The sequence below is a fragment of the Impatiens glandulifera genome, chromosome 7 (genome assembly GCF_907164915.1).
Source record: "Impatiens glandulifera chromosome 7, dImpGla2.1, whole genome shotgun sequence".
In the NCBI taxonomy this organism is placed as follows: Eukaryota; Viridiplantae; Streptophyta; class Magnoliopsida; order Ericales; family Balsaminaceae; genus Impatiens; species Impatiens glandulifera.
Window position 1 is genome coordinate 4,332,430 of NC_061868.1, and position 14,582 is coordinate 4,347,011.

Below are 14,582 nucleotides of genomic sequence, written 5' to 3' on the forward strand. Positions count from 1 at the left end.
CCGTGATGGATATCTCAAACAACTAATACACCAAATGAAACAACTAAATCGAAGACTTAGAGTTCAAATCTTGAACCTAAGCCACCGATGACATCAAATGGAATCCTCCCCCTCGATTAGATTGTGTGAATTGAATTTAAATTAAATTGATCTTGACAAAATCTAGAACAAGCAAGTAAAGGTATGCAAATATTTAAAGTAATCACTTTCTCCTCTTCCAACAATTTTGAACAACAATTCATTTTCTTTTCTCATCTAATATCTAAATCTATAAAGCCTAACTTTGCCAAAAAAAAATGTTTTCCAATGAAGCCAATGTTACTACATTCAAATGGTATTCAACAACACACAATAAACACCAATATATACATGTTGAAAACAATCGCAATCCACAAAATAAAGGTTATTAATGAGACCAATAAACACATGATATATCAACTACAAAACAAATACATAAATTATATAAAGAAAAATGTGGTCATACAACTCAATGTTAACCAAAAACTCTGGCAGCATGTATTTTTATATTGTTTCATGACACAATTGAAATATATGACGTAATGCCCACACCCGAAATAAATAAAATCACTAACCAAGAAGCACCAAATATCTGCCCTAGCACATATAGATTTTGAGGCATCTTAATCCCGTTAAGAGCTTGTTGTATGCATCGAAAGCGCTTTTAATCCATCATCAATAGTCTCTCTTCCTTTATAAGGCATTTCCTATAAACACAAATGAAGGTTATTTTAAACATTCAATCAACTCATAGATGCAACGAACTTCTCTAGAACATATTTATAGCTTTGAAGATTTGGAGGCATCTTAGATGCAACGAACTGCCCATAAAGAGCTTGTCGTATGCATCGAAAGCGTTTTTAATCCATCAGACCGGAAGTGAGGTTGTTTGGTCAATAGTCTCTCCTTTACAAGGCATTTCCTGTAAGCACAAATGAAGGTTATTTTAAACATTCAATCAACTCGTCAATTAAAAGTATCAAAAATATCCTATTTTATTCTTTGAACAATTTAAAATATCATTTACTAAGGATAGTTTAGCCATTTGATCCAAATAGTCTACACCAAACAAGCCCTCCTAGTCTTCATGAAAATCTTGACACTTGAGGTACCCTAGTGAGTTTTGGGATCACAAATTAAGTAGTGAACTGTGTACCTTTTATTGACTCGTATAAAGAACAGTTTTGTTAACATTTTATGATTAGAAAAATATACATTTATATGTTTTCCGAAAAGCAAAATGATCTTAATAAATCAAATTATTGAAATTTATACCAAAGGAAGTTAGTTTGGATCAACAAGCATAATAAAACTAGAGTCTAATCATAATAGTTTGGATCAGCAGAAAACAAACTTATAACAAACATGAAAAAACACTTAATAATTTTAATATTGCAATTTTCAAATAAGATGATGATAAAGTACCAGTTTTCAAAATGTTCGATGGACTTCATTTGAAAAAAATGCTTTTGTCATTTTCTCATTTGATGTGATCCAGATGGGATCACACCTTGGAAACTAAACTTAGTCTTACAATATCCATGTGCAGTTTAGTTCTTATTATCATTACTAAGTTAATCGCTGGCATCTGATGTCGTGCCTTTTTTAAAATAGCATGTTAATAGAGAAGGAAGCTCCACAAGCACTCAAAATGTCTCATTCTAAAGTGGAAATCATCTGGAATGTAAACAAATGAAATAAAGCAAAGAAACAATACGTACAACAGGAGTATAAGCTGCGACGTGTAGCAACAATCATCTGCTGCTCATACTGAAAAAAGATAATGTGATATTAGTAATCCAGTTGTCAAATGAAATTTCTTGATAAAAGAGATGTTCAATAGAAGAGAAAACTCGGATGTATATTATCCCTATGATGACTGCATAGATGCAACCGGTGGAACCAAAACACAGGTTGGTGCGCAAATGAATGTCCAGTCTGTTTAAGTAAAACAGACAAGTGAGAAGAAAAGCAATGGAAACCTTGGGTGAAAAGGATTTTCGGAAAATTAATAACAATTATGATATTGCTCAACAAAATACAGTTTAAAAACAGGGGAACTATAATAAAATACTTACCCTAATGCCATTAGGCATAGCAGGCATGTGTCCAACGCCAGTCGCCAGCTACATTATTTGGGAAATAAAACCGACCCTCAAAAACTGGAGAAGCCGGTCTCAAGTGTTGAACTTAAATTCCTGAACAGTCACATTAAACTGGGGGGAGAAAGAAGGCAGGATTAATCAATGGTAAGCAACTGATTCAGATAAAAGGCGAATTTTCGGTCAAATATCTCATATTGATGTGGATCCGGAATGCATTTGAAAGAGAAATGATATGGAGCAGGAAAAATATTAATAAGAAAGTTGACGGGAATGATGTGTCATTTCATGAGTGGATTGAAAATTTAAATAGGAGAGAGATTTTTCGTTCTGGTCAATATTTTACTGATCCCTATCATTTCTCCATTTGAAAATAGAACTTAGGATAATCCCTTATCCCATCAACAACCAAAATAACAAATTATCCTACTTTTTTTCTATAACATTTTAAATATTAAATACAAATGTTATTTTAGTCTTTTAACTCACATAACCCCAAATATTCCACTTTTTCTCCAACAAGGTTTTGAAAATAAGATAGGTTTATTTCAACAAGCTCTTATTTATACACAGATTTAGAAATTTATAGGCTTTTCTTGTATGGATCTGGATCAAGAAACATAAAGTGTTTCCAAATAGTCACTTATGTCTATGGTGGCATACTACTTGTCATTATTAACAATCTACTCTTTATTAATAACAAATACAAGTAATTTAGCATTCCGCACTTTGGCAATAGGGTTCAAGGTTGATTTTTCAGAAAACAATGTACCAGTTGATGAACATGGTGATGAACATGCACACTACAGAAGAAGCTGAGGCACTAGACTGTACAGTTTTCACAGATTAAGATGCGGTTATATTGAACTAGCCCTCACAGATTAAGATGCTGATATAACTTGGGCTTTGTTTGATGAAGGGTTATTTGTATAATAAATCTAAATAACCCCTTATCCCATCATTAATCAGATCGTTCAATTCACCAACCAAAATATTATCCTTACTTTGTTTTTATAACAATTTAAATATTAAATACAAATGATATTTTAATCATTTAACCCGCATAATCCCAAATATTCCACCTTTTCACAAACAAGGTTTAAAAAAACTAATTATTTCATAAACAGAAACTACATCAAACAAGCTTTTAGTCATACACAGATTTAGAAATTTATAGGCAGTTTCTTTTACGGATCCAAATCCAGAAAGATAAAGTGTTTCCAAATAGTCACATATATGTCTATGTTGGAATACTACTTGTCATTATTAACTATCTACTCTTTATTGATAACAAATACATGTAATTTAGTATTCCGCACCTTAACATGAGGGTTCAAGGTTGATTTTTCTGACGACAATGTTCCCGTTGATGAGCTTGGCGATAAACCTGCACCTAGAAAAGAAGCTGAGGCACCACCACCAGATTGAAATGCCGGTGATGTTGAACTAGCAGGATGAGTCACTAGGCTTTTCACAGATGCATCCTCTGCCAGTTCACTAGAGTGAACCTTTTCTAGACTCTTAGATGGTCCATGAGATTTAGGGACATATGCAGTGGCACTTGCAGATAATCCCGCTTTCGCTATCCCATCCTTCTTTTCCATTGGAGATGACAGCAAACCTGTGGGAAGAAAAGGTTTAGTAAAACTGTAACATATCCCAAGGAAATAGCTGAAACATACAGGAATACTAAAGACATAGTGTTTTTTGCGCACCATTTCAGCTTCAAATTAAAAGATGGAGTCAAAGAGAAAACCTAAGTGTATATAAGCTATAAATTCTTGTAAAGTCTAGTACAACAAATAGTTTGAAAAAAAAAGGGAGACTTAGATTTAATCTGTTTAAGAAAATTTCTACAATTATGTGATTCAATATTCATATAGAACTTGAGATACACCAAAGGGCAGTAAGAACAAATTCTCTTCCAATGTTCCTTTTAATCTATATGAATTTCACACAGACTTGGTATAATCACAATGATATGCCTAATTATTTGCTAAGGGTTTCAGCCAAGGAGATCGGAACTTGGAAGAAGAGCAATAAAAGGTATATGAATTTGTATCTGAAAAGCAAAAGCTAATATTTGGAACATCTATTTAGGACTAATGACATTGCAAGCTTATAATACCAAATTCCAACCAGGGAACTGTTATAAGAGAAATATAAGGGTTAGTTTACCTAACCCTTAAATAGTTGTCAATGCCTTTTTAGCCACGTCAGCAAATGGAATAAGCTGTGTAACAGCAGGGAATTATGCACCTTCCTACATGGCATTAGTAGTTACAATAACAACCGTAATATTGAAGGTGATATGACAACAATTAGTTCATGAATCCTTTGAAACATTTAGTTTCCTAACTAAATGATATACTTGCTATGATATATGAAATGACAACAATTAGTAAAATCATAAATGAATAAACAGGAAATTACTGCTGTTTAAATGATCAGTAGTTTTTGTTAGTATTTATTATTGTTATTTTTTTAGTTTTTGGGGGTGGGTAGGCTAGTCATTTTGTTTACCCTAGATATAATATAAAACCTCATTATTGGCAGATTTGAAGTGAGAAAAATCCCTAGAAGTGGTATTTACGATTTGGTTCATTTTGGTTTGTCACTGGCTCACTGCTACTACAGTTGATTGGGCTGATGTTTACCAAGGCACACTTAACACAACTTTCAAACTAAGGTTATACAACTAAATGTAAGTACCATCAATATTGATTATTACCTTTGAAATGTTATAAGTTTCTTATGTACATAACAAAATATATCATATGCAGGAAGTTACAAGTTTCTTCTGATATTTTTGTCACAATACTATGTCTTTCATGTTAAAGAGATTCTAGCAAAAAGAAATAGGAAATTGTAAAGAGTTTCTTATTCTTTCATCGGCTTTTCCTAAAAAGAGCTTAATGGCTAATGCTACAAAGGTTTATTCCTCGGAGGAGGATAACACAGTACTCTCAATCATTATAATCCGTTATATTTGCACAACTTTTTATTTCCAGTTAGCTAAACCTTTCCTACCAAGGATTTCTTTGATGAGAGTATAACAAATCTCCGCATCAATTGCATAATTCAACTCATCAACATGAATACCCTCACTAAATAAAATAAATATTTCTATCTTTGTTCAAATCACTAATCAAAATACTATATTATGTTTTAAAATATTTTTCATTTTATGTTGATATTCTTATTGTCTTTTTATCTTTATAATCTAATTTTTAATAACCTATCTCAAACCAAATTATTTTAAAATAACTAATTTATTGTTCAAATACACCCTAGATAACCAAGGCCTTGGTTTTTCATAACCTACACTAAACAGGGTTACCTATCCAACCTTAACGTGGTTCAGGAATTGATTCCTACTGCTAATTTCGAATTAACTCCCTTCAGCTTGGTCAGATTTGCATCGGTCCAACCCCCCAATCATCGGAGAATCCTACACACTAGTCAAACACCATGCTCAACTTACCAGTGATGACCAACGAAGAAGATTTCTATTTTTGATTGGTTGTGTTTGTTGTTTTTCCCTCATACTATTGTTGTTGTCTTTGTCTTAGTTAGGTTTTTTTGCTATGTTGTGTTTGCGTCATGTAAACGCAATTGTGTTTATAATTAGGGTTAATAGAATGTGAGAAAGAGAGCCTATTTACTTACCTAAGTTTCCATTTTTGCAAGAATTTTGCAAAATAGGAAGATAAGAAAAAATACCAATTCAAGGAAATCAGCCAAGGGGCCATTCATGTAACTCGTACTCGTAAGAATTTGACTCCACGAGAAATTGAAGAAAAAGCTGTTGGCAGCTCTTTCCGTTTCAGGAATAAGCATTTATTGCTTTCACACTCCACTAAAATATTATAGAAAAAACTTTTGGCAGCTCTTTCCATTTCAGGAATAAGTATTTATTGCTTTCACATTGTGGTTGAAGGCCGCTTCAACTCTTTATTCTTACTATTGAAGAAACTTGAAGTTAAATATTTCATAAGTGATTGAAAGGGCTATCTCAGAGGCATAAGGCCAGTACTAAACTGGAAAGGAATTGGTGAATGAAAGCCATGTCCAATCTTTCTTTTTCCTTCTCTCACAAATGGGAAGTCCCTGAAACTGAAAGAACAGTAAGTCACCTGAAAGCAGCTATGTCGTTATTGGTAATTTTTTCCCTTTCTTTAAAGTGCGTAATTTCTAATTTTGCACTTTTTACTTACACTAAAGTCTAAAATACTAACACCATCAACTAAAGTCAAATAGACATTAATGGAACTTTCTTTTGCTATTTAATTGTCACCTATAATTCATGTAATATTTTTTGACTTATTTAAAAAGATCAGCTTTGATCATCCTTTTGTTTTTTAATTTAATTATTTTGACTTACTTTTCATATAACTTTATTGCATTTCAATTTCTTTTATCAAAACAATTATCTAACTAATAATTTTGTTTAACAATAATGAAACGATATTTTGTGATAAAGAAACTCAACAATAACATTGTAAACCAACATAATAAATATTAATAACTATTTAAAACATCAAAATCAAAAAAAGTAATCTATTTTGCATAACATCACTAAATTTAATTGACTTGTAGCTGCACAAGATGTTTCTGTGATGACAGGAATATCAATTGAGAGCACGATTCATCTTAAGATGTTATGCAATATAAATTAACTTTTTGCATAACATCACTAACTGTAAATGACCTATTACCTCACAAAATGTTTCAGTGATTACAAGCATATCAATTGAGAGACATGATTAATCTTAAAATAGAATATAGTGATGTTTCAGTGATGTAAAAATATATTAACTTTCTGGTAATGATATTTTGAAAAGTTGCTAAATATTTATTATGTTGGTTTACAGTAATATTATTATAGTGGATGAGTTTCTTTTATCACAAAATATCATGTCATCATAATTACACAACGGCCGAATTGATTATCTTCATGCATAAGGATATTGAGGATCCTATTTGCTATCCCAATAAACATAGAAATAAAAAAAAACGAAAGATAAATCATGGATCAACTAAACCCTCTCAGGGACTTGCTTATTGTTAAGCAAAATAAATGAGTTAGATTATTGTTTTGGAAAAAATGGAAATTATAAAAATAGATCAAGAAAACTGAAATAAAAAATATGTATATGTTAAGAAAAAGCTGAAAGCTAAGAAAGATGATACAAAAGACTGAAACAAAAGTTTAAAAACTGAAATTAAAAAGATATTATAGATGAACACTATTTTTTTTTTAAAGGTCATGTCACCACCGACTTCGTGGCTTTTAACTGACTGTTAAATTTTAAAAGTGAGTGGAAGAGGTATTTAAGACTTTATTGTAAATATAGAAATCAAAATCATACATTAAACACTTTAAGGAGCAATATGATAATTGAAACCAAATACATGGTAGAAACTATAAATTATCACGTATTATTATAAATAAAAGTTTACTGATTTCAGCCAAAAATTATAGAATCAAAGGGATTATATGAAATAACTGGTAAATCACATAACCCCAAATCAAATTGTCAAAAAAAATTGAAACTAAAATATAATAATATGTTAAGAAAAAACTGAAAGATAAAAAAAAAAGTTTAAAAAAGAGTGGAAAATCAAATGTTTAAAAACTGGAAGTAAAAAATAGGTAAAAAATTTAAAAATATGACATAAATTATATATCATAATTAAATTAGAAAATTAAAAACATAGTCACTCATCTATTATTAGTTCATCAACTAAGATATTAAAATACCCTTAGTTTAATTTATAAAATTTAAATTTAAGATATTTTAATAATTTAACCAAAAAATCAACTTCATTAAACAATATTTTGATTTCATAACCTAATTTTTCTTTTCAAATAACCCCATATCAAACAAGCTCTAGTGCATCCGAATCCAGAAACAAAAGTATATCCAATCTAAATCAAACATATAAAAGAAGGTGGTGATTCGAGCATCTCAAACTAAGAGTGACATAAACTTTGTTATCCAAAGAAGATCATCTTGAACAAAATAATTAAAAAGTTGGAGATTGAAAGTATTAAGAGAGTCAAACTAGTAAGAGGATCATAGTATAAGTTTTGATAGAGAGAACTATACCCTTTCCATGAGACAATTATTATTGTCAAGCACGAGCTCTCTTGCTACTGCAGCCAGGGCACTTGTACTGCTTGATATGCTCTGCTCTAGCTGGAGTAATCTTCACACACTTACCATGAAACCACTTTTCACAGATATCACAACAGATCCAGAATTCATCTGATGCATAGTTCTTCCCACATGCTCCACATAATGTCGCTTCATCCTCATCATCATCATTGTATTCCTCCTCTTCCAGATCATCATCATCTTCAACTTTTGGCTCTAATTTTGGTTCTAATTTTGGCTGTAGCATTCCCTGCACCACAAAAATTACAGCAAAATGAGTTCATCAAGAGAAACAGCACGCTTAAGGCTTGTTTGATATGGGGTTATATGAAAATAATATTGTTTACTTAGACAGTTAGTTATTTAGAACAAAAATACTCTTAAGCAGTTGTTTGGGTATGCAATTTTCTTCATCTAGATTATGATCTGGAAAAATCTACATTTGTTATGATTGAAAACACCATGGGTATTTTGCCATAATCGCCATCATAGTCACTTCTAAAAATTGCCAAAGTAAAAAGGGAATGTGATTTTGTTAGCATTAGATTTTTAAAGTGTGATTGAACTAGATGAAATATTTTAGGTGAAAAATGTATGAAAAAATAGACAATTTGACAAAATTTTGGATCATGGAACAAAAAAAAAAGGGATATGATACAATTTTTCCAAATGATATTTTTTTTGCAGTTAAAAATTAATGATCATTAGTTTGGACATTATCCAGAAAATATAACTCTATCTAATGAAGCCAAAAATAACAGTATGATAAAGATTGTGGCAAAATTAAATTTTCAAATAAGCTAAATATTTGGTATTTTTGGATTTCATCCAAATAAATCACATCGCAAGCCCTTTGACATTTAAAGGAGAGAACAAGCCTAATGAGATATTATAGAAAGGAAATAATCCATGAGGAAAACTTAAATGAGATTCAGAAAAATTGGCTTTACCATTTTGGAGTTTGACATGGAAATGTTGCTATATTTCTCCGTTTGTTGCAGCTTCTTAGATCTACCAGTTACAACTTCATACACAGTAGGGAGATCGTTTATCATATCAAAAAGTCGATTCCTGGAACAAAAAATTCAAAATTTGAAGAAAATATGTGTAAGAATATAGAATTTTGATTGAGTTCTAAAAATACAGTCAATACAAAATCACAAAGCAGACATTTTAAGATCGTATATCTATAAAATCTCTATTCTTTTTTTTATGAAAGAGTCTGTGTATAGATTTATTGCAAAACCTGTTTGGAAACACTTTTTGTTTCTGGATCTGAATCCGAATACATAAAAGAAATGTGTTTGACTAAGTTCTGGTTTCAAACGTGATCTCATGTAGATCGAAATCCACGTGAAATATCTTTTACATAAAAAACAGTGTTTCCAAATTAGGTCTTAAGCACTTTATATGAAACAATGTTTATAAAAGAATACAACCAGGAAGAAATATTTACCTGTCAGATTTTAAGATCATATATCTATAAAATCTCTATTCTTTTTTTTATGAAAGAGTCTGTGTATAGATTTATCGCAAAACCTGTTTGGAAACACTTTTTGTTTCTGGATCTGAATCCGAATACATATTAGAAATGTGTTTGACTAAGTTCTGGTTTCAAACGTGATCTCATGTGGATCGAAATCCACGTGAAATATCTTTTACATAAAAAAAGTGTTTCCAAATTAGGTCTTAAGTACTTTATATTAAACAATGTTTAAAAAAGAATACAACCAGGAAGAAATATTTACCTGTCATATTTTTTAAAACCATATCTGGCGCCAAAATAGAAAGAAACAGCGACCAACCAAGCATCACTGTGCGCAGCAATTTGAGCTATCCAATCATTCACATCCATACCGTCCCTTGGAAAGTTGATACCAAGGGCAGGCTCAGGAAACTCTGGAGGCACTTCTTCTACAGGTAGAGTAACCTCCCATTTCCCATTCGGCAATCCATATAAAGACAAATTCTCACTCGCTGTCAACAACCATATATATATGAGAGTAGACTATATTCAGCATCAAAACAAAGTAAAAATAATAATCTAATGATACCCAAGTAGTACAAGAGCAAGCTTGAGAACTTTTACGATCTCAATTTCCAAATTCCAATCAATTAATGCAAGAAGAGGTATATGAATGTACATTAAGCACATAATCAGGTTTAAATCAACTACTACCAGTGAGCGAACAACTAATTCTGAAAAAATATGGGTTATTTGAAAAAATATGTATCACATTACTTGCTCTTTCAATCATCAAATCACTAAGTTCATCAAGTAAATACTAAAACACCCTTACTTTACTTTATAATACTTAAATTTTGAATACAAAAGGATATTAGTAATTGAACTTCAATAATCCCAAAAAACTCACTTTTTTTATCAAACATTCTTTTTTTCATAACCTAGATTTTTGCCAAGTAACCCCCACATCAAACAATCCCAATAGATTATAAGATTTTAGGTGATATAAATTTCTAAGTACATTTAGATGTACAAATGCGGTGTCAGTCTATGAAATGAATGAAGTGCAAGAGTTTTCAGTTGAGCAACTGAGTGAGAAGAAATGACGAACTAATCTGGAAGGTTGTCCTATGTTGTTGCCATATTCAGAGTAAGAATTGGGGTAAGTTCTATGATCATGATCAATCCGCCTTCAAGAGGATTTTAATTGCTTTCTTAAATAAGTATGTATTTTCGCATTTATAAGCTTTGGACGTGCTTCGAAAGTTAAATGTTTTCCATATAAGGGTTTCGATCATTCCTCTTCTCATTTCAAACAACAAATCGTAAACATACCACTGACAGTTACCGATTTTGTCGTCATGTAATAAATAGAAGAAGAAACCCTTTTTAACACCGAGTATATATATCCAATAGTTTCCATATCCTTCTACATCTGCATCTTATTAAATCTCAGTCACGTTCAAATATTCCATTTTGTTTACTATGCCAGGATTGGAATATTGATACGAGAGGGTTTTGAGGCTAGCGGTTAATTCCGTTATTTAGCCGTTAAGTAAAAACAAAGAATTATGGCGCGAAAGATAGCTAGTGGATTGGTTATTTGAAATTTCTATTCCTCTCACTTCTGGTCTCTAGATAATACTCTCTAGGATTCTATATTCTCATATTCATATCTAAATAGTTCTTAGCTGAACTCAATTATGTTTGATTCATCGTACTCCTCAATTTCTAGATATTAAACCTAAACCTAATTCTAGTTCAATGTTTATCAAATACTTTCTACCAAAGAGAATTGCACTACATGTAAGGTTAGAAAACTTCAAATCCAATCTAAAAAGACATGCAAAACTCAAGAGATCAAAATGCAGTAAGCTAGGTTTTCACTTCCAAATCCAAGAGACGTGTAAACAACTATCAGAAAATAAATAAATAAATCATTCAATTCACAAGTGTAGCCGAAATCGATAAAAGATAACTGAAATCTTAAATCGGTAAGATACTAACCTGGATCGCACAGCTGGTAGAATTCCTGAATATCTGTAGCAACAAAATCAACGATATAAGATCATTTTAGAAAACAAAATCTACGATGAAAGGAAGTAAAGGCGGATCGATAGATTTAGCAAAGAACAAGAGAAATACCTGAGGTTAAGGCTTTGATGATACCGGATCTCCGACCTGTGTAGTCTCGGAAGAGCTGTTCCACCGTTCGAGGATTTGGCTGCGCTGATCGGTCCATTGGGATTGCTTGTGAAAGAAGAGTGATAGAATTCAAGTAGGAAGATATAGCGGATATAGAGAGAGGCGGAGAACTCGCACCTTTGCTGATATGATAGAACCGTTGCTGCTGGTTGATTGTAGAGCAGAGTTCAGATAGAGAGAGAAAGAGAGTGAGGGAGTGAGTTTTAGGACAGGTTTCCTTCTGATGCGGTTGGAGGGAAAACTAAATGGGCTGTAGGGCCCAAAATTATTTGACCTTTTTTCAATAAGGGCAACATCGGAGAAGACCTATTTTGAAAATATAAATACTCTTTTGACTAAATTATTTGAAAATGGTTTAATATAAATTATTAAAATATTCTTTTAATTAAGATAAAATAAAATAAAAATATTTCAATTAATCGATTAATTAAATAATTTGATGATTAAAAATTAAATTGATAGTAGTGTGATATAATTCTTTTTTGAAACAAATGAAAGTCAAGAAAACACAAATTTAGATGTATTTATTAGGTTTTATTTTAAAACTAACAAGTTTCAGAGATTAAATTGATATACAACTCAGAGTAATTAAGTTGGACTAAATAAATTAATGAAGCCTCTTAAACTCAATCAACCTGTACTAAAAATTCCGAGCTCTTAAACTCAATCAACCTGTATTAAAAATTCCAAGCTAATTTAAAAAAAAAAATTAAATCTATATAAAGGCTCCTTGTACGGAATTTAAAATAAATAAATGATTTATAAATAAATATCTTTTGGAGTCCAAATTAATTAATTTCTGAATATTTTTAAATAAAATTAAATTAGTTAAAATAACTAACGTAATTGGCAAAGGTTGAATAAAATATATATTATTTTTTGTGTTTTTATAGGAAATTGACCTAAATAAATAAATAAAACATATTTCCGGGTCGAGAACCGCGGCATTGGAGCTGACAGTTTCCAACCGGACCAACGGAGGACATGCCGGGTTAACCCAGCGAGCTATGCGCGAGTCGACCCGAGCTCGAATGAGTCCACCTAAATGAAAAAAAGGGAGGGAGTCATGTGGTTGCATGCATGCATGTGATCCTCTTAATTAACCTCCAAACATTTTAAATAGAACTAAAATAGTTAAAATAAATAAGCCAAATTGGCTAAGATTAAATAAAATAAATATTAATATTGTGTTTTTCAGAAAAAATGTTCAGAAAAAGAAAGAAATAAAGAAAATATATTCTCGGGTCAACGGAAACCGCATGGTGATCGGCACCGGACAAGAGCTTACATTTGCCGATGGACCAACGGAGGGCAAGCAAAGGTCAGGTTGGGTTAACCCATCGAGCTATGTGCGAGTGAACTCGGGCTCGACCGAGTCAACCTAAATGCAAAAAGGGTGGAGTCACTTGGTTGCATGCATGCAAAAAGAGAATGTCAGTTTTATTTATAGAGTTGGAAGGTGGTGTCAAATTTATTTATAAAATTGTAAAATTTTATTTATGTATATAAACTTGACAAAATATGTCAAAATTATTTGACATAACGGAATGCCTCAAACGACATTAAATTTTTATCTACATGGATATTTATTTTATATATATTTTTTAACCTATTTTTTTAGTTTTCAAACAGACATTCTCTTTCTATTTAATATATAAACGATCTAACCCACCATCATCTTCATTCCCTCTTTCACTCGCAGGCGGCCCACCATCATCTTCATCCCCTCTCTTTCACTAGCAGATATCGTCACAACCAATTCAATCACATTCAAGAACTTAACAAACGAATCTCAATCTCCAGAGAATGTCGCAGACTGTTTTACTATTCCTTTTTTAACTTGATCATTCATAGACTTTGATATTGTTATCAGGCCTGATAATATAGGCTTGTTTCGTGATCTGATCATCGGATGAATCAGTTCGATCAAATAATATAATATTCGTAATAAATCTCGTTTATCTACGATTGAACTCTGTGATTGAGGATCTAATTAAATGAATTCCAAAACCCTAGCTGAAGCATTTTGGAACTAATTTTTCTTTTACGAAGAACAATCAAACACAATGACAAACATGTGACATATCACATTTAACTTATCAACTCCAACTTTGATTATAATCAAAGCTAGAATCTAAATAACCGTTTCTTGAATATCAGTTTCATTTTTCAAAATTCTAACCATCAAAGGTAATATATCAGCGAAATCGAAAATTTTAGGCAAGTTATTCAATGAAATCTAGAATTTCTAGTCTCGATGTTTCGCATTGAATATATAACATATTGCGTTGACATTAATTAAGAAGAACATAGAGTGAAATTCAGAGAGAGACGAAGTGGGTCTGAGAAATTGTACATGGATCGGTGAAGGAGGAGAAAGAAGGGTTTTATTTATTTATTTATTAAATGGAAAAAAAAGTCTTTTTAAATGGAAAAAATAAGTTAAAACAAAATATAAAATAAATATCCACGTGGATAAAAACTTAACTTTGTTGAAGGCATTTCGTTATATTAAATAATTTTGACACATTTTGACAAGTTTGTATACATAAATAGAATTTTACAACTTTGTAAATAAATTTGACATCTCCTTCCAACTTTATAAATAAAATTGACATTCTTCCCATTTCT

At 31.3% G+C, this 14,582-nt stretch overlaps 1 protein-coding gene across 5 annotated transcripts; it reads right to left on the minus strand.

Annotated features, from left to right (window-relative positions):
• Window positions 1–432: 432 nt before the first annotated feature.
• LOC124910484 (PHD finger protein ALFIN-LIKE 4-like) lies at window positions 433–12,152 on the minus strand. Of its 5 annotated transcripts, none has more exons than XM_047451128.1 (10): window positions 11,892–12,152; window positions 11,754–11,786; window positions 10,030–10,258; window positions 9,232–9,352; window positions 8,234–8,531; window positions 3,440–3,741; window positions 2,097–2,234; window positions 1,740–1,956; window positions 893–940; window positions 433–725 (listed from the first exon to the last, which is right to left on the minus strand). In XM_047451128.1, the coding sequence occupies exons 1-5, from the start codon at window positions 11,986–11,988 to the stop codon at window positions 8,259–8,261; spliced, it is 753 nt and encodes a 250-aa protein (XP_047307084.1). In that variant the 5' UTR covers window positions 11,989–12,152; the 3' UTR covers window positions 433–725; window positions 893–940; window positions 1,740–1,956; window positions 2,097–2,234; window positions 3,440–3,741; window positions 8,234–8,258. The 5 variants fall into 5 exon arrangements, with proteins under 5 accessions (XP_047307084.1, XP_047307083.1, XP_047307085.1 ...); XM_047451127.1 differs by adding an exon at window positions 4,299–4,383 and having other exon boundaries at window positions 433–940; XM_047451129.1 differs by lacking the exon at window positions 893–940.
• Window positions 12,153–14,582: the final 2,430 nt, after the last annotated feature.

What these genes read in the sequence shown, in the direction of transcription:
- LOC124910484 (XM_047451129.1), bottom strand. Translation starts at nt 11,988, where the DNA reads ATGGACCGATCAGCGCAGCCAAATCCTCGAACGGTGGAACAGCTCTTC. An exon ending in CATCAAAGCCTTAACCTCAG is followed by an intron (nt 11,787 to 11,891) that starts GTATTTCTCTTG and finishes TTGTTGCTACAG; the next exon opens with ATATTCAGGAATTCTACCAG. An exon ending in GGTTTTAAAAAATATGACAG is followed by an intron (nt 9,353 to 10,029) that starts GTAAATATTTCT and finishes TTTTTGTTCCAG; the next exon opens with GAATCGACTTTTTGATATGA.